This window comes from Lepidochelys kempii, chromosome 12 (genome assembly GCF_965140285.1).
Source record: "Lepidochelys kempii isolate rLepKem1 chromosome 12, rLepKem1.hap1, whole genome shotgun sequence".
In the NCBI taxonomy this organism is placed as follows: Eukaryota; Metazoa; Chordata; order Testudines; family Cheloniidae; genus Lepidochelys; species Lepidochelys kempii.
In genome coordinates, this window is record NC_136391.1 from 14,389,807 (window position 1) to 14,414,177 (window position 24,371).

General features: G+C 38.8%; 1 protein-coding gene across 15 annotated transcripts in view; it reads right to left on the minus strand.

Annotated features, from left to right (window-relative positions):
- The window catches only part of CHD9 (chromodomain helicase DNA binding protein 9), a 188,792-nt gene that overhangs the window by 67,307 nt on the left and 97,114 nt on the right, over positions 1-24,371 (minus strand). For 14 of the 15 annotated variants that reach the window (XR_012154463.2, XM_073307627.2, XM_073307626.2 and 11 more), the window contains 12 exons: positions 22,606-22,674; positions 22,440-22,495; positions 21,067-21,184; positions 20,139-20,225; positions 19,452-19,589; positions 17,482-17,603; positions 15,973-16,216; positions 11,993-12,169; positions 10,816-10,959; positions 9,866-10,121; positions 2,936-3,146; positions 675-870 (listed from right to left, as the gene is read on the minus strand). Coding sequence is in view for 14 of the 15 variants with exons in the window: in XM_073307627.2 (XP_073163728.1) it covers positions 675-870; positions 2,936-3,146; positions 9,866-10,121; positions 10,816-10,959; positions 11,993-12,169; positions 15,973-16,216; positions 17,482-17,603; positions 19,452-19,589; positions 20,139-20,225; positions 21,067-21,184; positions 22,440-22,495; positions 22,606-22,674 (1,818 nt within the window). In the remaining variant the exon portion in view is untranslated. The remainder of the gene's footprint in view (positions 1-674; positions 871-2,935; positions 3,147-9,865; positions 10,122-10,815; positions 10,960-11,992; positions 12,170-15,972; positions 16,217-17,481; positions 17,604-19,451; positions 19,590-20,138; positions 20,226-21,066; positions 21,185-22,439; positions 22,496-22,605; positions 22,675-24,371) is intronic. The other variant, XM_073307624.2, reaches the window with a different exon arrangement.

Genomic DNA, 24,371 nt, shown 5'->3' on the forward strand with positions numbered 1-24,371 from the left:
TCTCTATTATTTACACTAAGTAATTTTTCTGCACTGATAATGAATAGCCAGCCACTGGCTTTCCACTGCAATTTTTGTGTGTGGATAGTTTCTGAAAGTCATTCCCACTCCTTCTCTAACACTATGAGCATCACAGAAATAACTGAAACTTAGCATAGGCCCAAATTCTTCTCTAGTTCTACTATTATAAATCCAGAGCAGTTCCATTAACATTTATTCAATTAATTATGTATGAGAGAGTAAAATCTGTCCCCCAATGCGTTCTGTGATATCCTCAAAACCTTCAGAGTTTTATAATCTCACTAATAGTTTGCCTGTATTGCACTTTATATACTGCAAATTTATTATGATTTAAGCAGAGAACTAATTTTATTAAATGAATAAAGAAAGTCTATTTTGAATATTTTTGGGGAGAAACAGGAAAAGTTAAAGAAGAAAGCCTTTCAAAATTTACATTTGTATTCGGATTTCAAGACAATTACAGAAAATGGGATGGAAAAATATAGCTCTGATTATCAAAGAGACAGTCCAGCCAAATACAGTTGATCTTCTGTTTGTATACTGTAATCCTATTGTAAAAAAAAAAAAAAAAAAAAAAAAGCTCTGTTATACTGTTACTGAAATATACAGCATGGTGGTTTTTATGCTCCAGTTATAACCTCAAATGAATTTACCTGGAGATCATTCTGAGGATTCCAGTCAGAATCAAAAATTATACATGTATCAGCTGCAGTCAAATTAATGCCTAATCCACCAGCTCTGGTACACAGAAGAAACACAAACCGATCAGAGTCTGGTTTGCTAAACCGATCAATAGCAGCTTGCCTCAGATTTCCTCTCACTCTCCCATCAATTCTTTCATATAAGTACCTAGAAAGTGCAAAAGAAACCCCTTATTTAGAAAAACAGGTATTACAAAAGCACAGTTACCTATCTATTATCTACAATGGAAAAAAGTTATCTTTGCTTTCTATTTACCTCTCATGAACAGCACTGATTTGGATACACAGGTGAATGCAGCTAAACACAGGGATGGATTTATATGGCCAGCTGCAACTTTCTTACTTTAACACTGGGAAAGTGTGCTATCTGTCCCGACTTGCATGTACCAAACATTTAATTGGATCCAATGAGGGGATTACAGGGCTCCCACCATATAACCCATAACTCAGCCCACACTTCTGAATCATCTCTCATACTCCCAGAGAGGGTATCAAAAGTGAAATCTCGGTCTGCAAAGCTTTCAGGTCTTTCCTTCTCCCATAGGCCTGAGGTCCACCAATGAAATCTCACGTCTCTTTTACTTGTGGGAGCTGGCCATCTGGCCTTTATCCATACTGGATATTGGCTGCAAGTTGCGACAAATTAAACATTCCTACAAATGACTAATATTGATTTCTAAGTCCTATGTCTATTTAATTAAACTGTACTTCCATGATGCTGCAAGGAGGGTGAAAAATACCATCAGGCCTCTGACAATTTGGCCCCAACAGGAAAAACTCCCTACACATTAACATGTGTGATCATCATAAAAACACAGCTCCTATGCTATAATTACAGGGACGGAGGGTAGAGCAGCAAAATGGGACAAGAGGCTCCAAAAGACGCAGGCAGAAGTTTAAATTAATGAAGGGGAGGACAAGGAGTTAGCTTCCATTTTCCTCTGGCTGCCCAATCGGAGGCAGTGGGGCCCCACTCCGAAAGTCCCACTCCCTCTGGAGCTGTCTACCACATTTCAAGTCTTTAACAGGGCTCACAAAATGAGTGCAAATTATAACATACTTTGGTATCGTATTGTAATATGCTAAATTGTCTCATCACATACGGGATTATTGGGTAATCAGTATAAAGCAATGTTTAGATAACTGTCACTTGAGAAACCAGTATTTGCATTGTGAACAAGTATTCCTTCTAAAAATAAATTAGTCTCTCTTTAAATTTTAGCCCGGTTTTTATTTGATTAGCATTTTTTTTTTTGCAAAGTGTTGAACATTAGCCTAACTGTAATATGTAATAATTTCTATTAAATTCTAAACTAATAATTTTGTTCTATCAAGCTCTCAAGACCAAGCAAACTGGAACAAGAATAAAGTCAACCCCCCCAAAGTCTTTAAAGAGGCACCAGTGAAACTACGTTTTCCTTAAGAAAAGCTGACAAAATGAAAAACCTAGTTAAATTATTGCTCCTTTATTAACTTTTATAATTACAAAGACTCTTGTACTCTTGCTGTAATATCAAAATATATGTGCTTTGCTCCCACACCTTAAACCATAGAAAGACCACATGCAGAGAAATAAGCGGAGTAAACTGCAAAATTTGTATTTAATTGTCAGTAGAAAGCTTCACAAGCATTTTTCCCCCTTGCTGACCAACCATAAAATGGCACAGCAGATAATCCACAGGCATTCTGGCAGTCAGCCATGTTTCTGGTGTAATGCATTTTGTCATGTATTAACTCTGACAATTCTAACCAAAGAGCAAAGCCAAACAAGTTCATACCTCTATGGCATTCAAAAGAAGAGTCAACCTGTTCAGATGCTGCACTAGTCTATGTATTATTTGCTTATAAAACAAGAAACATCTTTTTATACACATTTTTAAACAATATCACAAAATCATATGAATTGAAATCAAGATACTGATACAAGCTGAATTCCTCCTTGTGAGTAACTGCTAATTTGTACAGCAAGCATTGAAAAAAAACATACAACTACGGTCCTAAATAAAATTGCATCATAAAGGTTATTAAATATATAAAATGCAAAGTCTTTCCAATATATTTTTGCATGCAGTGTGAAACATTAGCTATATATAAGAATGGTACCAACTTTGCTTTTTCTTTTTTTTTTAATTTTAGTAGGTTGCAATCATTTATCAAAAAGATATCCCTGTTGAGAACAGCACACAGAGTTTATGAAATATGTAGCATTCTACCTTTTATGTATAAGGTAGTCCTCAAGGATGTCAAGACAGCGCACCATTTGAGAGAAGATAAGCACCTTATGGCCTCCTGCTTTCATTTTTGGAAGAAGTTTATCAATGAGGACCAATTTACCAGCAGACTGGATCATTGCTTGTAGATGAAAATCAGGAGCAGTTGGGATATATGTTTCCCTAAACTCCCCAAGGATTTTCTCTTCAGCACCTGTCAAATAATAAAAATATATGACTAATCTCAAAAGAAATGGTGGTTGTTGTTTTTTCACCCACACAACAAGTTAATGATCACACAGATTGGTTAACCCACTCTATTTCACTGTTTAACTGTTCCCTTTGGGGCAAATTCTGTCCTCCAACCACAGCCATTTTTAAAAACAAAAACAAAACAAAAAACACAACACAACCCAAACCACACATTACAGGCTACAGCTGTAAGTAAAGACAGATTTTTTCCCACAGGAGGGAGCATAAATGGAAATCTTGGGAGGGATTCCCCCTCTCCCCACAAGCCACGCTCCCATATGCTGATGTGACAGCACAAAGGGACAAGAAAAGCCCCCTTACTTGGCTTAGGGAGAATTCCCCTAGCAATGGCTCTCCATAAGGCTTAGGGTTGCCACCCCTCCCAGACTGGCCGGAATCTCCTGAAATCGAAATCGATCTCCTGGTGGCTACTGAAACCAGTCCAGGAGATTTTAATAGGCCAGTTGGAGCCGTGGCAGCAGTGCCTGCAGGCAGGGGAACTAGGAGCCGGATATGACAGTCACTTCCGGAAGCAGCCCAAGGTAAGCGCCGCCTGGCTGGAACCCGAACCCCAAACTCCCTCCCACATTCCAACCCCTTGCCCCGGCCCTGAGCCCCGTCCCGCACCCAAACTCCCTCCCAAAGCCAGCACCGTGCACCCCCTTCTGTGCCTGAAGCCCCCTCCCACACTGCAAACCCTTCTGCCCCACCCCCCAGCCCAGACCCCGCACTCCCTCCCACGCCCAACCCCTTTCTCCAGTCCGGTGAAAGTGAGGGAGGATCGGAGGGGAGGAAGAGGAGATAGTGAGCAAATGAGGGAGGGGGGACGAAGTGAGTGGGTGGGTGGCCTTGGGAAAGGGCGGGGACAGGGATGTTGCCTTGGGGAAGCGGCGGGGCAGGGGTGTCTGGGTTTGTGCAATTAGACAGTTGGCAACCCTAGTAAGGCTGCCATTAAAATCCTGTTGTAGGAGGCATGCTGGGGGCAGTAAAGGTATATTTGGTGTCAGGAGAAGTGTGCTGCAGAAATTCTAGAAGAGTAGATATCTATACATAGCCAGGGATGAGCTGTCTAAGAGGACGGGAGGGTCACATTGGCCTTCAGAACAGTCCAAAATAAAGAAGACACAAAGATGGCTTAAAGAGACAGAGCACATAATCACACCTGTCTGTCTATCTTTCTGAGTGGCCCTAAATTCGTCAGGCCAAATTCACATTTTATGTACCTCCTCTGATGGCTACAGATTTCAAATAAGTTACACCTGGGCTGAATGGAGTAATTCATTTTAAAGTTAGTTATGACAAAAAGAGAAACAATATTTGGGCACATTGTTTCAGAGAATGGAATTTAAGGAACAGCAGTTGGCCTTATCCCATCAGAAATTTGAGTATACCCGCCGAAATAATTTACAAAGGTTTCAGAAACATTGTATTAACACAAAACTACCTTTTCACACTATAGGTTCACAGCTACAACATTCATAACCAATACAATTGTAATTACTGATTAAAACAAAGCCACTGGTAGCTAAGAATTTTGTTTTTTTGAAACCAGAAGAGCATAGAAAAGAAGAGATTACTCACCTTGTGGAAAAAGAAAAGGAGTACTTGTGGCACGTTAGAGACTAACAAATTTATTTGAGCATAAGCTTTCGTGAGCTACAGCTCACTTCATCGGATGCATTCAGTGGAAAATACAGTGGGGAGATTTATATACACAGACAACATAAAACAATGGGTGTTACCATACACACTGTAACCAGAGTGATCACTTAAGGTGAGCTATTACCAGCATGAGCGGGGGGGTAGGGGGGGTAACACAGGGACGTCGACGGACCTTTTCTAGTGGTTATCAAGGTGGGCCATTTCCAGCAGTTGACAAGAACGTCTGAGGAGCAGTGGGGGGTTGGAGGGGGGAATGAACATGGGGAAATAGTTTTACTTTGTGTAATGACCCATCCACTCCCCGTCTTCATTCAAGCCTAAGTTAATTGTATCCAGTTTGCAAATTAATTCCAATTCAGCAGTCTCTCATTGGAGTCTGTTTCTGAAATTTTTTTGTTGAAGTATTGCCACTTTTAGGTCTGTAATCGAGTGACCAGAGAGACTGAAGCGTTCTCCAACTGGTTTTTGGATGTTATAATTCTTGACATCTGATTTGTGTTCATTTATTCTTTTATGTAGAGACTGTCCAGTTTGGCCAACGTACATGGCAGAGGGGCATTGCTGGCACATGATGGCATATATCACAGTGGTGGACGTGTAGGAGAACGAGCCTCTGAAAGTGTGGCTGATGTGATTAGGCCCTATGATGGTGTCCCCTGAATAGATATGTGGACACAGTTGGCAACAGGCTTTGTTGCAAGGATAGGTTCCTGGGTTAGTGGTTCTGTTGTGTGGTTGCTAGTGAGTATTTGCTTCAGGTTGGGGGGCTGTCTGTAAGCAAGGACTGGCCTGTCTCCCAAGATCTGAGAGAGTGATGGGTTGTCCTTCAGGATAGGTTGTAGATCCTTGATGATGCGCTGGAGAGGTTTTAGTTGGGGGCTGAAGGTGATGGCTAGTGGCGTTCTGTTATTCATAGGGCCTAATCACATCAGTCACACTATCAGAGGCTCGTTCACCTTCACATCTACCAATACGATATAAGAAGATGGGTGAAGGAGGGTGGGTAGTGGAGCACCCATAGGTGGACATATTTTAAAGAAACACAGTTAGTACACAAACCGAGTAACAACTTCTTTTTTGAATAGTGTCTTTATGAGTGCTCCACCTCAGGTGACTTCGAGCAATATTTCCAGATGGAGGAGGCAGCTTCAGAATAGTTCAGAACTGAAGACAGTACTGCAGAATCAAGTGTCAAATCAGATCTGATGGAATGGATCAAGACGTAATGTTTTGAAAACGTAAGTACTGAAACTCATGTACAGGCTCTATATATTTCAGATACCAGCACTTTCTTTTATAATGCTGTAGATCTTGCTTGTGATCTGGCTGAATGTGCTAACACCCTTTGGGGGGAATGAGCACCCACAGCATCATAACAAGCAATAATACCAGATATCCATCTCAACAGTCTCTGAGCAGAGATCAAGGACCCTTTAATCTATCTGCAAAGGAAATGAAGAGCCTATGTGACTTCCTAAATTTTTTCATCCTATTTAAGTAGAAGGCCAATGCCCTTCAAAGATCCAGGGCATGTAAATAGAATTCCTGTAGAGAACGATGTGGTTTTGGGGAAAACACTGGAAAATGAATGGACTGATTAAGGTGGAACTCTGATAGAACCTTAGGTAAGAATTTAGAGTAGGGACATAAGGACACCTTGTCCTTAAAGAACGCTATGAAGGGGAGGTTCTGCCATCAAGGCTCCAATCTCCCGATCCAACAGCCTACATGATGACTACTAAAAAGGCCATCTTCATAGACAAATGCAACAGAGAACAGGTTGCCAGTGGTTCAAATGGAAATCTTACAAGGTCACTGAGTTCAAGGTTAAGGTCCCAGGTTAAAGCAGGGTTTCTAATCTGCGGACAGAGATTCCCCAAACCCTTAATAAACCTATACAATATTGGATGAGCAAATACAGACAATCCTTCTACCAGAGGATGAAAGGCTGATATTCTGGCCAAATGGACCTTAATCAAACTAATTTATAACCCTGGTTTCTTTAGATCCTACAGATAAACCAGGATGACTGAAAGTGGCACCAAATCAGGCAGGAGACAACAACGACAACACGAATGGAAGAATCTCTTCCATTTCTGCAGGTAAGTAGTGAGGGTTGATCTGTTTCTATTATTCAGTAACACCTGTTGTACAGACTAACACGGCTGGTACTCTGAAACCTGTTGTACTTACGTAGAGCAGGAGGATTCTAACCTCATGAACCATTGAGGAGCCACACCTTGAGGCAGAGAATTGCTAGGCTGGGATGAAGCACATGACCCATATCCTATAACAGAAGATGAGTAATGGACGGAAGCTCAAACGATGGTTGGGTACATAGGTGAAACAGGTATGGGTACCAAACTTGTCTCAGCCACGTCAGCACTATAAGGCTAACTCCGGCTCTGTCTTGTCTGATCATGTTCATCACACTTAGTATCAGCAGCATTGGAGGAATTGCATAGAACAGACCCTTCTTCCAAGGAGTGGTGGCCCAGATCCCCTCTTGTGCAGGAAAGAGAAGACTTCCTATTCCTAGCGGTAGTGAAGAGATACACCTCTGGCAGTCCCCATCTTATGAATATGCTGAGGAGAAACTGGTGTCTAGATCCCATTCATAATTCTGTGAGAACTGTCTGCTGAGGAATTGTTGTTCTGAATACCTTGGAGGTAGATCTCTGAAATTTGGATCTGATGAGCTATGTACCAATCCCATAGCTTTATGGGTTTGGCACGCTGGAAGGAGGATCTTGCTCCTCCAAGCTTGTTGATATAGAACATGCAGGATATGTTGTCCGCCGTGACCCAAATTGATTTGCCCTGATGAGGGGTAGGAAATGAAGGAAAGCATTCCTGACAGCCCTGAGCTCCAACAAATTGAGGTGAGTTCCCCATTTCAACTGTGATGCATCAGTCACTTAAGGGGCTGGGTGACGGAAAGGGACTCTCACACAGATATTGAGTTAATTTTTCCATCAGTCTAAGGAGTTCCTCACACATACAGAAACTGTCATCTATCTATCCAGTGGGTCTCTGACTGGAGAACTGGTCATTCTGAGCCAACCCTGGAAGCAGCAGAGACATAGCCCTGCATGATTGGTCCAAAGGTTCAAGCTGCCATGTGTCCCAGGAACTGAATTTCTATTGTGGTTCAACGGTCCCCTGAATTGCTCATCCCAGACCTGACAAGGTTACAAATCTGTCTAAGGAAGGTAGTCTCTGGCTGTCAACAAATCCAAATATGCCCTTATAAACTGTATCTTCTGTACAGGGGTTAATATGGATTTTTTTTTACATTAAGCTGCAGACCCAACTCCTGGTACAGAGCAAGGGCCATCTGGATGGAAGACAGCACTGCTTCGCAGGAATGGTTGCCAAGGTACAGGAAGACTAGGATCGCTTCTTGTTGGAGGTAAGCAGCCACTACTGCCAGGACTTTTGAGAACGCCATTGAGACTGAGGAAAGGGCAGCACTCAGTATGGGAAATGATCTTGGGACTACAGTGAAACATTGGTATTTCCTGTGCAATGGGTGAATCTTTATATGAAAATAGACATCTTGTTGGTCGAGGGCCAAAAATCAATCCCCCTTCTCTAGTGAAGGAATTATAGCTGCCAGAGTTACCATCCTAAACTTCTCAGACTTTACAAATTTGTTTAGAAGTCTTAGATCTAAGATGGGTCTCCACCCTGTGTCCTTCTTTGGTGCAAGGAAATACGTAATCCCTTGTGTTTATAAGCTCCTAAATTAAAAAAAAGTTCACTTCTTGTCTCGATAAAAGCTTGTGAGAGGAGTCCCTGAAGAGGAATGGGGTGGAAGAGAGGGAGTGATATAAAATGGATGGTTTAACCAATGTTATGACTCCTATGACCTATTTGTCAGCAGTGAACTGCCTCCAAACATACTGAAAATAGGCAAGGCAGTCTCCAAAGTGGGAGAGGTGGGCTAATGGGCACAGCTGTCAATACAGAGATGCAGGGGGATTCAAACCCTGGATAGGTGGTCACAGAGGGTGGCTGGGCGTCCGTCTCTCTCTGAAATCTAGGTCTCTTTCTGGGTGGTTTGGTGGATTTAGGGAATCTGGAATCAGAGTCCTTCAGATTCTGCAATGACTCATGTTTTCCAAGAACAGTTTATGACCACTGAAGGGAAAGTCACATCACAAATGGTGATGTGTTATTGCAGGATCGTATTAACTAGTCTAGGAGACATGACGAATGTAAACCTTGGGAAGTGCTTTGTGCATCAAAGGACTCTTTTCAACAATGGGCTAAGACAAAAACAAACTGTTAGTTTAAGTAGGTTTCCCAGGAAATCTCTAGGAGGAGGGGCAAGCAAATGCACGTACTCTGCTCAAGCAAGAACTCTGCCTTTGAAGCTTTGCCTACAGGAAGGAAACTTTTGTCTGCTGACCACCTGTTACATGAGGACAGATCAAAGACCCAAAAACTATTTAAAGAAGTAACTCCCAGTTTAACAAGTGATCTTGTTCTGAGAAAAAGAAGTTATGAACTGGTAACCCCAGAAAAACCCCTTAGTGGGGTCTGAAGAACTGTTCACTGGCCAGAGTCCTTGTTGGAGTAGAGGTGATCTCTGGTAAGCTTATTAGCATCCTTACATGTATTTTTATTGTTTTAAATATATTTTCTCTGTAATGCTTTTACCTTAAGAATAAAAACGCTTGCTTAGACAGAGCCATGTGGTAACCGAACTGTGGCAACTACATTGTTTACTTGCTCTGTGGAAAAAAGAAAAGCAGGCCTACTTAGGCAGTCTGACTTTGCTGGGGAATTCCCAGTCTAGGCCAGGAGCTGTGCAGACTGGAAACACCATGGTCAGGAAGGAGAGAAATGCATGTCTCTGCTAAGAGAGGCAATACTCGGGAGCCAGAAAATTAAGAGTGGGTGCCTTGGCTAGACTATAGAGGGGAACTACAGGTGCAGTTGCCCTGAACTGTGACACCAAGAACGGAAGTATATCAACTGAAAAAGTCAGTCTTTTAATTTATAATGTTTTACCTTTGATAAGATAAGGGTGGTTGCAGCACTTTCTGAGTTCCATCATAGTGTTAACTAGATTGGGTACATTAGCTTGGCCAGCTCCTTTCGACAAGAATGCAAAGTTCTTCTCCAAAATTGCCCGATAATATTTCTTCTGGATATTAGTTAGTTCTACTTCAATTATAGTTTCTTCCTTGGGAGCTAACTTTTTCTCTACATCTTCCTTCAACCGTCTCAGCATCATTGGTTTCAGGATAGCTTGTAACTTTTGCACCTGAATAAAATATATATATAACTGGAATGTATGCAAAGGTAATAAAGAAGCTTAATTTAACATTTTACAATCTACATTACCTGTTTGCCAGATTTACATGAAATATTTGCTTGGAAGGGACATAGTCTCACTCTCAGAGACAAGTTACCAAAGTAATTTTTCAAGTGCTCTGATTACAGAAAGGAAGCTTTTAGCATTTGTCAGCAGACAACCTGGCCTCAAAGAGGAAGAACTTGAATTTCCATTAATCTTATTCCTTTATTTATCATAGCCACATAATTTGTTATTTAATAGGAAAAAACGAATTATTTAATACCAAATAAATAGCAAATCTTTACAGGTTATATTTCATTTAGAAATGTTTGTTCTGTGCATCAAATTTGTGATGCTAAGTACACGTCCTTGGCTTGCTTAAAAATTTGAGAGGGTGAACCCTCTCTTTACCGTCTTGTGTCATGAAGTGAAATTAAATATCTATATGAAGAACTGATCTGTGTGACGGTTGATAGTAAGTTAGTCACCCAAATTCTTTTGGCACTGACTGAAAGGGCAGTGGAGGCAGAAAGGATTTAAATATAATCCATTTATAAACCATAGTATTAAAGAGAAAAACAAAACAAAAAACATCCTCAAATTATTCACTCAAATTGGTATTTTGCAAGTAGAAAATTAAGAAGTTGTTTATATGTAGTACCTGCTCCTCCGTTTTAAGGTCCCCAAATTCCTGCATGAATGTAGATTCAGCAGGAAAACGCAAAGGTTCAAGAAAATGAAGGAGGCTAAACAGTTCTTCTACTGTGTTCTGCAGTGGCGTGCCTGTCAACAGCACTTTATGCTCCTATATAAAGACATAGATGTCACATGAAATTCTTATGTGCACAGTTAGCAAAATGATTTTTTTTTTTTGTTTCTGAGCACTAACATCGAATTGATTTCAGTACACAAGCACTAGAGATCTGATGGTTTATAAACAAAAGGAAGAGCATCAGTAAGCAAACTATTTGAGAACCAGAATTTCTCTAAACTTTACATTAATATCATGTGTCCAGTGGTCTATGGCTAAGATACTATGTTAATAAACTTCAAACTACATTATTAATCTGTGAACAAAAAACTCTTGTTACAGCCAAGTAATAAAGAAATAGTTACACACTTTATTTCCCTCTTTCTAATATTCACATACACTTCTCTCTCAATAATTACTGAAGTTTATAGTAGAAATTAGAATACCAAATTAGACAGTTGATACATTTAGTCTAGTACTGTGCTTCTGACAGCAGGCAATATCTAATGCTTCAATGTAAAGTAAAAATTTATAAACTCAAAAAAATCCCATAATGCATCTAGTCATTTGTGCATTATAATACATGAATAGTCAATGGCAATGAATTCCTTTTAGAACCTTCCAGGAGACCAGACCATGGCCTCAGGCATAAGGTGTTATAACCCTTAAATCTTAAGCAAGTAAGTTGCAAACATATAAGCAATATCATCATCCAGTTCCTTTTAAAGGTGTCAATATTTGTGTATACTAAGAAGTTGAAAAATACTGTATAAATAAGAACTATGATTGCAGTTAAAACTCTGATTCAAAATAAATTAAGCTATCAGAAACAGATCTAGTAAAATGGATTCTGCTTATGCAAGTTGCATTTCAATCCCACAAAACTATATTTGAAAAGGTTTCTGAAAATTGTACACCTTAAGCTGTGAAAACTATCAGTAGTGGAATAATAAAACTTTCATAGCTGCCCACATATAAAACACGCTCTTTATGTCTAACAATTAAACAGCCTTATAATTTATTGTAGTATTCTCCCGAACAGGAAAGAAATCTCATTAAACCAAGTAAATGAAATGCAGCCACTCACAAGATTCATGAGTTTGAGTCCCTCCAGAAGTTTGCAATTTTTATTCTTCAGCCTGTGCGCTTCATCAATAATAACACACCGCCATTCAATTGCATTGAGTTCTGGACAGCCACCAAGAATCATTTCAAAAGTGGTGATAATAGCTTGGAACCGGTAAGTACCTCGAATGATACGCCCCTAGAGATTTATTAACAAACGTAACAGTTTGTCACATTATCTTGAATCTTCTCATTTTTCATTCTCAAGTTGCCAGTTTTGCTACTGAAATATAATCCAGTAGTGTTTTAAATCTTGAGGTATAAATCCTTTTCATCTTACCAGAGACTCACTACGATTGTGCAATTCTATAATTAATACTAAATGAATAACTGTCCATTTTCAGTAATGCTGTGTTGTTTCATGGACAATAAATTTCTAACCAATTTGAGTTGCTTTTCAATCATTAAGTGTCCTATCAAATAGAAGCATTTAGATAATAACACACTCTTATCATCTGAACAAAAGGCTATCTTAAGCATCTACAAAATGGAATCTAGACAATCAATCATAATACTGGATGGGACACCATTATGCACTAGTAAACTGTGAAAATTGCATATCAGCCACTCAGAATCAACTTATTCATAAAAATTCAACATTTAAAAACCTCTGTAATTTTAGCAATATATATGTCCGTTCTGCAGAAAGGCAGAATACAATAGTTCACACAGTATAGTGAGCAACTATCACTGTCACAGCCTATTGCACCAAACCTCAGTCACACACTTCATATCATTCAATATAACAAAAAACATTTTAAATAGAACTTTGCCTAAAAGAAAGTTCATACAACATGGTTTTCCTGTTTTGGATCAACATTTTGGTTTTGAAAACAAATGTTTCCCTTATATTTTTATATTCTGCAAAACCTTGATCTTTATATAGAAGAAAAAAGAGTAGAGTAACTCCTCGCTTAAAGTTGTAGTTATGTTCCTGAAAAATGCTGCTTTAAGCACAACCATGTCAAGCGAATCCAATTTCCCTACAAGAATTAATGTAAATAGGAGGGGGTTAGGTTCTAGGGAATTTTTTTTTCACCAGACAAAAGACTATATTATATATATACACACACACACACATATATATACACACACACACACACGGTATAAGTTTTAAACAAACAATTTAATACTGTACACAGCAATGACGATTGTGAAGGTTGGTTGAGGTGGTGAAGTCAGAGGGTGGAAGAGGGTGGGATATTTCCCAGGGAATGATCTTACTGCTAAATGATTAACTTGCACTGGCTGAGCGCTCAAGGGTTAACACATGGTTGTTAATGTAGCCTCACACTCCACAAAGCAGCACGAATGGAGGGAGGGGAGACAGCGAGATAGAGAGACACACCATGTGTGATAGGTTTCAGAGTAGCAGCCGTGTTAGTCTGTATTTGCAAAAAGGAGTACTTGTGGCACCTTAGAGACTAAAATTTGAGCATAAGCTTTCGTAAGCTACAGCTCACTTCATCGGATGTAAGTAATCTAGTTAGATATGCGTTAGATTCTGTTTTGTTTAAATGGTTGATAAAAAGTTGTGCTGAATGGAATGTATATTCCTGTTTTTGTGTCTTTTGTAACTTAAGGTTTTGCATAGAGGGATTCTCTATGTTTTGAATCTGATTACCCTGTAAGGTATTTACCATCCTGATTTTACAGAAGTGATTCTTTTACTTTTTCTTTAATTAAAATTCTTCTTTAAGAACCTGATTGCTTTTTCCTTGTTCTTAAGATCCAAGGGTTTGGGTCTGTGTTCATCTATGCAAATTGGTGAGGATTTTTATCAAGCCTTCCCCAGAAAAGGGGATGTAGGGCTTGGGAGGATTTTGGGGGGGAAAGACGTTTCCAAGCGGCCTCTTTCCTGGTTATATATTTATTAGACACTTGGTGGTGGCAGCAATAAAGTCCAAAAGCAAAAGGTAAAATAGTTTGTACCTTGGGGAAGTTTTAACCTAAGCTGGTAAAAATAAGCTTAGGGGGTTTTTCATACAGGTCCCCACATCTGTACCCTAGAGTTCAGAGTGGGGAAGCTACCTTGACATGGAGATGCACATTGCCCCTTTAAGTACTCTGACTCCTCTCTAAGTACACTACTTTTTTAAGTAGATCAGCAAGTTGAGAGAGCAGCTGCTGCCAGCAAGTTGCCTCCCTCCTGAGCCCTGTCATGTCCCCACCTTGCTCTGTGGAGATGGGGAAAAGGAGTGGCAGGGAGGAGACACCCTGACTTTAGCACCCCTTTCCCCATTCTCCCCCTCCCTCCCCCCGCACAGCAAGCAGGAGGCTCCTGGGAGCAGCTGCAAGGGATAGGGCAGGAGCAGCACAAGGCAGTGGGGGGAGGGACAGCTGAACTGCCCGGCAATTGATAGTCTGCTGGGCGGCTGTCACACAGGGAACTTAGGGGAGCGGGGAGCTGATAGGGGGCTGCCAGTCCACTCTGGTTTCAACCCCCATCAGCTAGCGCCAATGGGCTGCTCTGTCTGCAAGCAGTGGACAAAGCAGGCTGCTGCCAAACAACATTATTAGGAAGCATTGCGCAACTTTAAATGACCATCTTCTCTAATTGATCAGCAAGGTAACAAAGAAACAACATTAACCAGGACAACATTAAGTGAGGAGTTACTGTATTATCCTGTAACAGTTCCATTGATATTACGGCCTTCCCGCCACAGGCACCAACGCTGCAAGTTGTTCAATGGGCTCTGTTCAGGCACAGGGGTCCACCTGGGAAGAGCCCAAATGAACTACTTTCACCACTGTGGCCTAGATCAGAGTCCTGGATTACTTATTTTGCTAAGACTGCCATATTGTTTATATCTCAGAGCACCTTTAATGAAAACATTATGTATTGCTCTTGGAAGAATTATTAATGTACAAATAAAATGATCAATCACATTATGTAGGCACTGGTCCTGACTCCATAGTTAAGGATGAATTCATATCATACATATCGCAACAAATAAAATACATCAGTGAACTACTGTAAACTTCATAGGCCATCAGATTATTGTTTCTTTGGGGTCTGGGAATCTAGAACTGCTCCGTTTAGTTTCACTTATAATTTTGAAAATGAAGTAAACAGAAAGGTGGGGGAAAAATTTTTTTCTCAGACCTTCTTTACACAGTATGAAGTAGTAAAATAGGACACAAGTCAATTTAAAAATATCTTTTCCATGTTACATTTGATGTTTAGAATTTAGGTTTTGTATTTTGAAAAAACTATAAAACCAAATATAAATGTAAATTTAATTAATATTTTTAAATGAAAAAAATGCCTCTCTCAGGAAGTAAAAAATGGCCTTTGTAATGCTGGAAATAGCACACAAGAATCGAACAGTTTAGTCTAAGACAGGGCATATGCAAAAAGAAAGAACGTAAATGATGAAAATGAAATCAAATTTTTTTTTTAGTTATTTCAATAAAACACAAGTTACTAGTAATACATGTAAATTTTTTAATATATACAATTTGGATCTCAGTAGTGTTCATTTAAATCTTGAAAGGGAATTAATAGCCTTATACAAAGCAAGTAAATTAATTTTCTTTGAGACTATGTAAAGCTTGGAGAACTTCACTTTCTTTTCCATCTACTCTGCAAATTCAGGCCCAGATCCTGCAGTTGACTATATTTGGGCTCACCCTCGCCTCCCCATAGAGCCCTACTGAAGTCAGTGATGGGTTACACCATGCATAGTCAAGTGCAAAATTGGAGGGGCTCAATGATCTAGAGGAGCTGGAACAATACCAATTTTACCACATATATTAAACTCACCCATTATCACACACTAAAGATTGATAAATAGTAATTAAAAATATATACTCTGATGTAAAACGGCTTTTACTAAGACACATACCACTGATCTCTACCGTGTGATTTTCCTAGTTGTTATCTGAACTGGGTTACTAAGTTAGCCAGTAAGCTAGTGTACAAACACATCACTACAATACCTGTGAGTCCCTGAAGTACATCTCATACTGCTGTATCATCTGCCTGCTAACCATGCTCCCATGATATACCACGACATTAAGATCAGTCCATGTGCGAAATTCTCTTTCCCAATTGGTTATAGTGGAAAGCGGAGCTATGATCAGGAAAGGCCCTCGTATACCAGTCAGGAGGATTTCATAGAGGAATGTAATTGACTGGATGGTTTTGCCAAGACCCATTTCATCTGCTAAAATGCAGTTTCGTCTGAAATTACAAATATTTGTTATTAGGCTAGAGGGAACCATAAATGTTGCACTTTTACTCAAAAGGACACTATCTGAAAACAATTAAGGTTCATAAAAATATAAGTCTAAAACAGATAATCAAAACTGAGGCAGTGCAGAATAGGCTCAACGGTATTCCTCCCACTGTAATAAAAGCATGAAACTGGGTACCCACCCAGAGGTCGAACTGTACCTCTTAATGTAAAACCCCAGGAGGCAGTCAGGGAGGAGAACTCCACAAGGTTCCTTTTGCAGAGTTTTCTTCAATTCTCTCTCTCACGGTAGTGTCAGCCTAACCACCGTCCTCCCAGTAAGACTAGGGAATTAGGCTACAAACCACACAGATTCGCTAGAAGGATCTACTAGAGGTGAGGTCCTGTGACCCTACATCAGCTCCTGGCTCTGTGCATATTCTGTGGAGGACCCAGCACACATGGGAGGGGTGAGTACCATGCTTGGAATATCCCATCTGCATCCAGATATAGGACCTATGATGTCCCCATCCCAAATTTTGGCCACTACAACTAGGACAACAGGTTTAAGGCCCCCAGTGCTAGCTTAACACTGGTAACATCCTTATGTCTAAGCTCCTGGAATGCTGTAAATATATGCATTTCCTTATGTTCTTTCTTCAACTTGTTTGTCCTTATGTGTGCTTTATTACTTTTTGAGACACAGAAGCCGGCAGTATAGAGACCCCCACCTGTTCCTTCCACAAGTCCCTTCCATTCCATTTTGTGCTATAAATGTTCAAAACCCTGCTGGTGACTTATTTCTGGAGCAGTCTTGGCTTGCCCTCAACCTCCTCCACCTTCTAATGGTTTTTCCTTCCCCTTTCTCTGGTACTCCAATAAGCAAGGGTCTGACCCTTTTGTCTTCCCTGCTTAAATGATATACTGGTGACCTGTGCACTTCACTGTCTTCTAGGATCCAACTTCCAGTAAAGTGCAGTGTTTGGGGTTTAGTTAAGTGAAAAAAACATTAATAGAACTTTGTTTGTTTGACTTTTAGTTAAAATAAAATCTCAAAGACTTGCAAAAGGATGCACATATCCAGACTGACAATCTGTATAACAAATTTCAATTGAAAGCCTCTTAAATATTTTCCTAGGTTTAACTTTTCCGCTTAAATACAGAAAAGTCAATGCAAATGAAACTAAAGCACTATTCCTTCACGATAATATAGCAATCCATTTTACCTGTAATATAATGTTGAAATTTACATCAAAATGTTCAGTGCCCTTACCTATTGTACCAGTTGAAAAGGAGCCAGTTGAGTCCTTCCAGTTGGTATTCCCTGAGCTGGTTGCCATTTTTATATTCTCTGGACTGTTCTAGCTTCTTCCAGGAGTTAGGAGGAGGTCGGTCCTTAAAGGAAAACAAAAATATTTTAAACTAAGCATAAATATTTTTCTGTTTCCAAAACATCTCTGTACTCTGTTTTTCCTCAGAGAGTGACTTGAAGGATTATGAGTTTGCCTGTTTTTCTGTGGTTGGGAAGGTTCTTGTTATTGTTACTCTCTATTGATTAAATTAATTCATGAATGTGAATTTACATACATTTATTACACATATGCCTAGAGCTCACAAGAAATGCTTTATTAATAAATTGAAAAACATATAAATCAAAATCAAATGTAACTGACTTTTTAGAAATAAATGCTAATAGTTAAAAGATTGCTTTGAATGTTACAGGAAGGAAAAAAAGATAGAGTCTCGGCAGACTGAAAAGGCCTACTAAATGTTTGTTCAGATGACACTTACATCAAGTTTGCTCTGTTTCCCCACCCAACCTCCCAAAAGAATTAGGTAACAGATACATAAAACACTTCTGGAAAATGGTGACATTTTAAACAAGTACCAGAGGAACTGAGCAAGATATTAGCAAAAGAGGCTAATATGGCCTTCAAAAATGAAGAAATAAACTGCAAAGCCTGCACATTAAGCAACAAGGAAAAAACCACTGATTTTGTACAAAAAGTCATGCACCCTCTCCACCCCCTTGATTATTTATTTTGCCATAAAATAAAATCAGAGTTTTACTATATATGCCTTTTATGGTACATCGTGACAATGACATATATGACTTCTCTTTCAACAAAAGTAATTTATTTGTTGTACATAATTTTCTTCCTATTAAGTTTTTCATTTGTTCAATTATTATCAACAGGAGAAAAATAAGTCAGGAAATAGCTATGGAGTATATTGTGACAGTTATATTTGCATATTTGCTCTGGTGTGGAAATGTAGGACCTAATTATCTCTCTGTTCATTTTAGTAGTGGATTTCTCTACAAAAGTGTTTTCTCCACTCACCTTTGTAAGTTCTACAATGGTAATTTACTTTCTATTACTCATCTCTTATTTTAAAGCTTTGCAGAAAGTTATCAGAATACTTCTGTAATTTTTTCTGATTAATAAAGTTAAGTATCTTACTAACAGCTATATATGCAGGCAGTATATGAGAACAGGAACATTTACAGTAGAACCTCAGAGTTGCAAATACCAGAGTTACAAACAGTCAACCACAGACCTCATTTAGAATCAGACGTACACTATCAGGCGGCAGCAAGATTCCCCGCCCCACCCCAAAAAAAGCAAATAGAGAACAGTCCTGTTAAACAAACTACTTTAAAAAAAAAAAAAAAAAAGGAAAGCAGCATTCTTCTGCATAGTAAAGTTTCAAAGTTGTATTAAGTCAACGTTCAGTTGTAAACTTTTGAAAGAACAACCATAATGTTTTGCTCAGAGTTATGGACTTTTCAAAGTTATGAACAACCTCCATTCCCGAGTTGTTCATAACTCTGAGGTTCTACTGTATCCGTACTTAACTGAGAATGTCTTGTCTGGGTAATAAAGTTCACAGACCTATTACAGTAGGTCTTCACCCTATCTGCAGCTTTGGAGGCAGAAAAAGAAATGTCTGTTACTTGCAGGAAGCAAATGGACATTAAGATTGGACAGTCCTTGATGACCCAGCCAGTTTTAGTTCTGCCTCCATAAGTGCAGGCAGACAGTTCTAGACTCTCCCTGATGCAGAATATACCACATCTGTGACCTTAACATATAAAAGAGAGAGCTGTGATGCATAAACTTGTAAGAGTGTTTTCAGTACACCTTACAGATTTTCAGTGAAACTTATACTATATTTTAATACAGTCAAAGCTTTAAAGCTGGAAAGGAAAAGTCCTATTTGACAAATTAGGTATATTTTTACCAATCTCCTTGAATCAGGCCTGGAAGCTTGCAGTTGTTCAAATTCTTCTATTTTTGCCTGGTCTACATCTTCTTTTAACTCCCAGGTGCTGTCCTCATATGGCAATGAACACCATTTTACTAGGTAGTAAATAACAGGCTGCAGGAAAATAAATCCTTAATATTAGCAATTTGTGTACTATGGACTTGAAGCAAAAATTATTGTGCGAGTTTAATGGCTTGAGTTTAGCAGGAGATCAGACAGATGGTCATAATGGTCTCCTCTAGCCTTAAAAAAAATAAATCTATGAATATGTGACTCTTACAGCTGAATTTAATGTTCTCCATTCCCTTAACATAATTTTTTGTTTTTGTCATCTCATGCTTTTGTTTTGACTAGGTTTTTAGGGCATTCACTTTGTATTTTATTCTTCTCTAAATACCTAGTAACTAGTAATACTACAAAAAATGAAAAGGCATTACATTCTATAGAGTTTCTATTTTCCTTAGGGGGCTCAAAATACATATTGAACAAAAGGAGTGACAAACACACACACACACACACACTTCAGTCAAAACCACTGATGAAACTCACATCATTAAGATTTTATTCTGAAGTCCACTGAAATAAAAACATGTGATACATCCACAAAACACAGAGAATTTGTGTTCTTGGCTTACTTCAAGCTACATTTGGTCAAATATTTACCTCACCAGTGTCCTTATCTTCACAAAAGGAGACTTCTAGCACCCGGTCCACTTCAACATAGTCAGGATTAAAAGGTTCTTCTTCCATCTACAATTCAAGAGTAATATAATTAGTAATCTGGGGTTATTTGGAGAGGAGATCAGTGCTGCTGTGATTTAATACACCAGCTTTTACCTGTTTAGGTATAAATATAAGTAAGCAGTCTCAATCTAATGCCTGTGAGCTTCTGTCCACATTATCCACCTCAAAACCACTGCTCTGCTGTGATACCTACCGAAAACTTGACAACGGTTAGGCTGCTGGTATACAGAGACCACAGTCTATCATACTGACCAGTTTCGTCCGTTTCCTTGTTCTCCCTCGGTCTGTCTATATCCATCTGTTGTCTCTTGTCTTATACTTAGATTGTAAGCCCTTTGGGGTAGTAACTGTCTTTTTGTTCTGTGTCTGTACAGAGTCTAGCCAGGACCATGGAGTTCTGGTCCATGACTAGACTCCCAGGCACTACAGCAACAGAAATAACAATAAAAACAACATCACCAAACAATTAGAGACAAATGATGCCACAGAGTGACCTAGCTCAAGAGTAGAAGTAGTGTTGTAATTTAGGATTGAAGTACCCTGACATCACTATGTCAGGAAGTCTGCACTATACCCATACTCTGCGTGTCTGTCAGTCATTAATAGTATCAGTCTCTCCTGATCACAAAGTTACATAATTAATCCTGACTTTAAAAGACACAAGTACTTAAATAACTACAGATGACATTCTTTTGGATCAAATAAATTTTAAGGAAGAGAAAAATCCAAGACCTTTTTATTTAGCATTAAAATTCAACCACGTAATTCAAAATAAATGCAAAAATAAAGAAAGAATTTGTAAAGCTTTTGGCAAGCAAAAGTCTAATTTACTGTGTATTTTTCTTACATCTGCAAAAAAGTGGGCTCTTTGTGCTTGCCTCAGCTTGAACCGTTTAATTTTCTGCTGGATTCTTTTATCCTTCAAAAGCTGCTGTTCTGTGGCCCATTCACAGTGAAGATAGGAGCTAAAATTATAAAACATTAAGTTAAAATATTATTACAAGAAAGTTTTTATACTTATTTTATCCTACAGGTTCCACAATATGCAATCATCGAAAGAGGACAGCAATGTGTCTTCACATACATTTTTATGTACACAATATGTTCTACCATTTTGTTCAATCAGTCTATTCCCCCTCCTTCCACATACATGCACTTTAGATTGACCCCATGTGGTTAAGGTACTCTTAATGAATAACATATCAATCACCTTTTCCCTCTCTAGAGCTCAAAGACATTTTAGGCCCCAATTCTGCAATGTATTGCATATGGACTGATTTCAGCAAGCGGATGGAACCCCATTGAAATTGACGGGGCTCCATACAGCTGCAGCAGTTTATTCACACACCTCACTCTGCAAGATCAGGGTCTTTGTTCATGCAGTGATAAGAGAATTAACATCTTAATAGAAATAGCTTATTAGAAAAAAAAATCTTGCTAAGTAAGTTTCAGTTCTTTTAGTGAGAAAACTTTTAAACCCCAGAACATCTGGGCCCCAATTCTGGAGATTTACACTGAGGAGTAACAATTTGATGAGATTATTCACATGCATAAAATTAACCAAGTGCCCAAGTCTTTGCAATTGAAAGATCTTAGTGATGAGAGGAAAGACGTATAAGCCATATGAAAGAAGGCTCTTTTTCATCATCAACCATTACTATTTTCCATTTTGGATTCAAGTTTATCATGCCTGTCTCATTGGCTTCAATAATTGTGATTGTATCCAGGTGGTCCAGTTCAGAACATCCTCCTCACCTCAAGTGTGCCAGGAAAAGGGGGAGCTTGTAGCTAGCCTCAGTTGCTCCTCTCTTTGTTTTCCCTAGTGGCAGCCTAGCTCACTAGTCTGCACTTCTGGTTCAACCTTTGTTTTATGGCTGCAAACTGAAATTCAGATTGGGTTCCCCAACTCCCTGTTGCATGGCTCCAAGGAAAAGGGTAAAGAATACACACTGTATCCAATTAACTCCCTGTTACAGGGAAACCTGGAAATCTAAAGGCGGCTGCTGGCAGGACCCAGCAGGGCAAAGCCACAGGTAACACAGTGTGGGAACTTCTGTAGCAAAAATGCTGAATTCCCCGAATTCCTAAATTCTGTAGGAGCAAAAATATATAGTACAGAAGGGCCTTATTTAACATGATGCAACACTTCACATATCTTAAAGCTTGTTTCAGGCTTTCTACAAACTCAGGAAGACAACACTCTTGTGATATAATACTTACTAGTTCTTGTATTTTACAAAAAATTCTTCTTCTTCCATTGTCATTCCAGCAGATATCTAAGAAGGTAAATTCAAGATTTTTTAGACACATGAACATTTAAAGCACATCTTAGAATAAATAATTCCCTCGTGTACACACCACCCTCATTTTAGTCACAATTACTCACTTCTTTCTTCACTATCCTGGAGGATAAAATTTTATCTACAATTGCTGCATCTTCTTCACTTGGATTCTCCTAATAAATGTGGAAAAATAATTAAATGATTACAGTCAGTACTAGGCAATCTCTTTAGAGATGTATAAGGCTGAAAAAGCCTAGGAAACACAGTGGAACGTTAAAAGGCCAGCATGTACTGCAAAAACAGTTTCTTTGTCTCTTTTTCTTAATGTACATAAACTTTCCATTTCCTTTCAGCCAGTGACAAAAATCTTTCAATAAATCTTTCCCTGGACTGGTTATTAACTTGTCACTTTGTTTATTTCACAAAATCCAGATGAACACAAAGTCAGTATTTTTAAAATGTGTATTCTAAAGTAATCATTGTACCTTTTACTTTGGTGAGGTCAATTCAATTCACTTTCTGTACCATATATAACCAGAGAAGCGGTACTTTATTGTTCAAAAATTTAAGGATGTAATGCTGAAGTTCCAACATGTGCTAGCATTTTGCTGATCCATCGCACTATTTTTTCTTTCAGTTAAAGTATAAAATAGTTTCCATGTTTTTTAAAATCGAATGCTTATTTCTGTGAAGCTCACACACAGTCACCAAAGCCCCCTCTGGGTTCTATATATTAATGAAAATGTTAGATTGAACTGAATACAGACCCTTTTAATAAACTTCTTTTCTACACAGTATGCAAGATGTCTCAATTTTTAATAGGTACTTATCTTTAACTGTAACTTAATTAAGCTGGCTAATATTTTTGTCAGAGAAGGAAAAGCGTTAATGGGCCATTTAGCTGATAGCGTTCATGAAAGCTTAGCAAGATGCCAACTGCATTTATATAAAGCGTATTTTAATAATAATCATGTTTTAATTTCTAATTGTTCTGCTTGAAGGTTAAGATGGGTTATAATATTACTTTATTATAGGTGAGATGTGGCATTATTCAGCACAATATATCCTATGTAAGATATGGATATCTTATAAAGCAAGTTTTTCAAAAACATCTCAATAGGTATTTGTTGGGTTACTTCTTATCCTCGTAGCAAGGTCATCTGGAAGCAACACTGGTTGTTTGAGTATAAGAGACTACATAAGCATATGTTGATGTCTCATGGAAAGTTAAAAATCATGGTAGTACAGAATGCAGAATTATCTCTAGAATGTTTGTCTTTTCTTCCTTAGCTTTTTTAGAATTTCAGAATGAAAACAGGGCATGGCCTCTCTTCTACTGTTTACTTTCTAAAATCATACCCGTCTCTTTGAGTCATCAAAATAATTGATTAGTTCGACATCAAACTGTGATCCTAGTTTTCTATGATAAAAAAACCCCAAAATTTGCCAAAAAACCCCCCATAAAAATCCATGTTTTTCCCGGACTAAAATGAAACGCTGAACTTGAATTTCCCTAGCCACAATTTATATAGGTATCAGTTGAACATAATGTGTTACTGATATATTTACATTTTAAAGCAAGTCTGAAGCCTACCAGTGCCGTTATTATAATAAAATAAAATTAACAGAATTGTGATTTCTATTTCTTATATATACATACCAAATACTTCTATGTCTCCATTCTGCATTTTCAGCTAATATGGCTTGGGCTGTCAGCCTGGGCAGCAGGGCTTGGATGCTGCCCAGAGCTCAAGCCCAAGCCTGCAGCCCCGGGCTCAGGTTGACAGCCCTGGTTCTGTTAATATGGACAGCCGGATAACGGAGGCACAGTAGAACCCTGTTTTATCTGAATGTGTTTTTATTTTTTCAC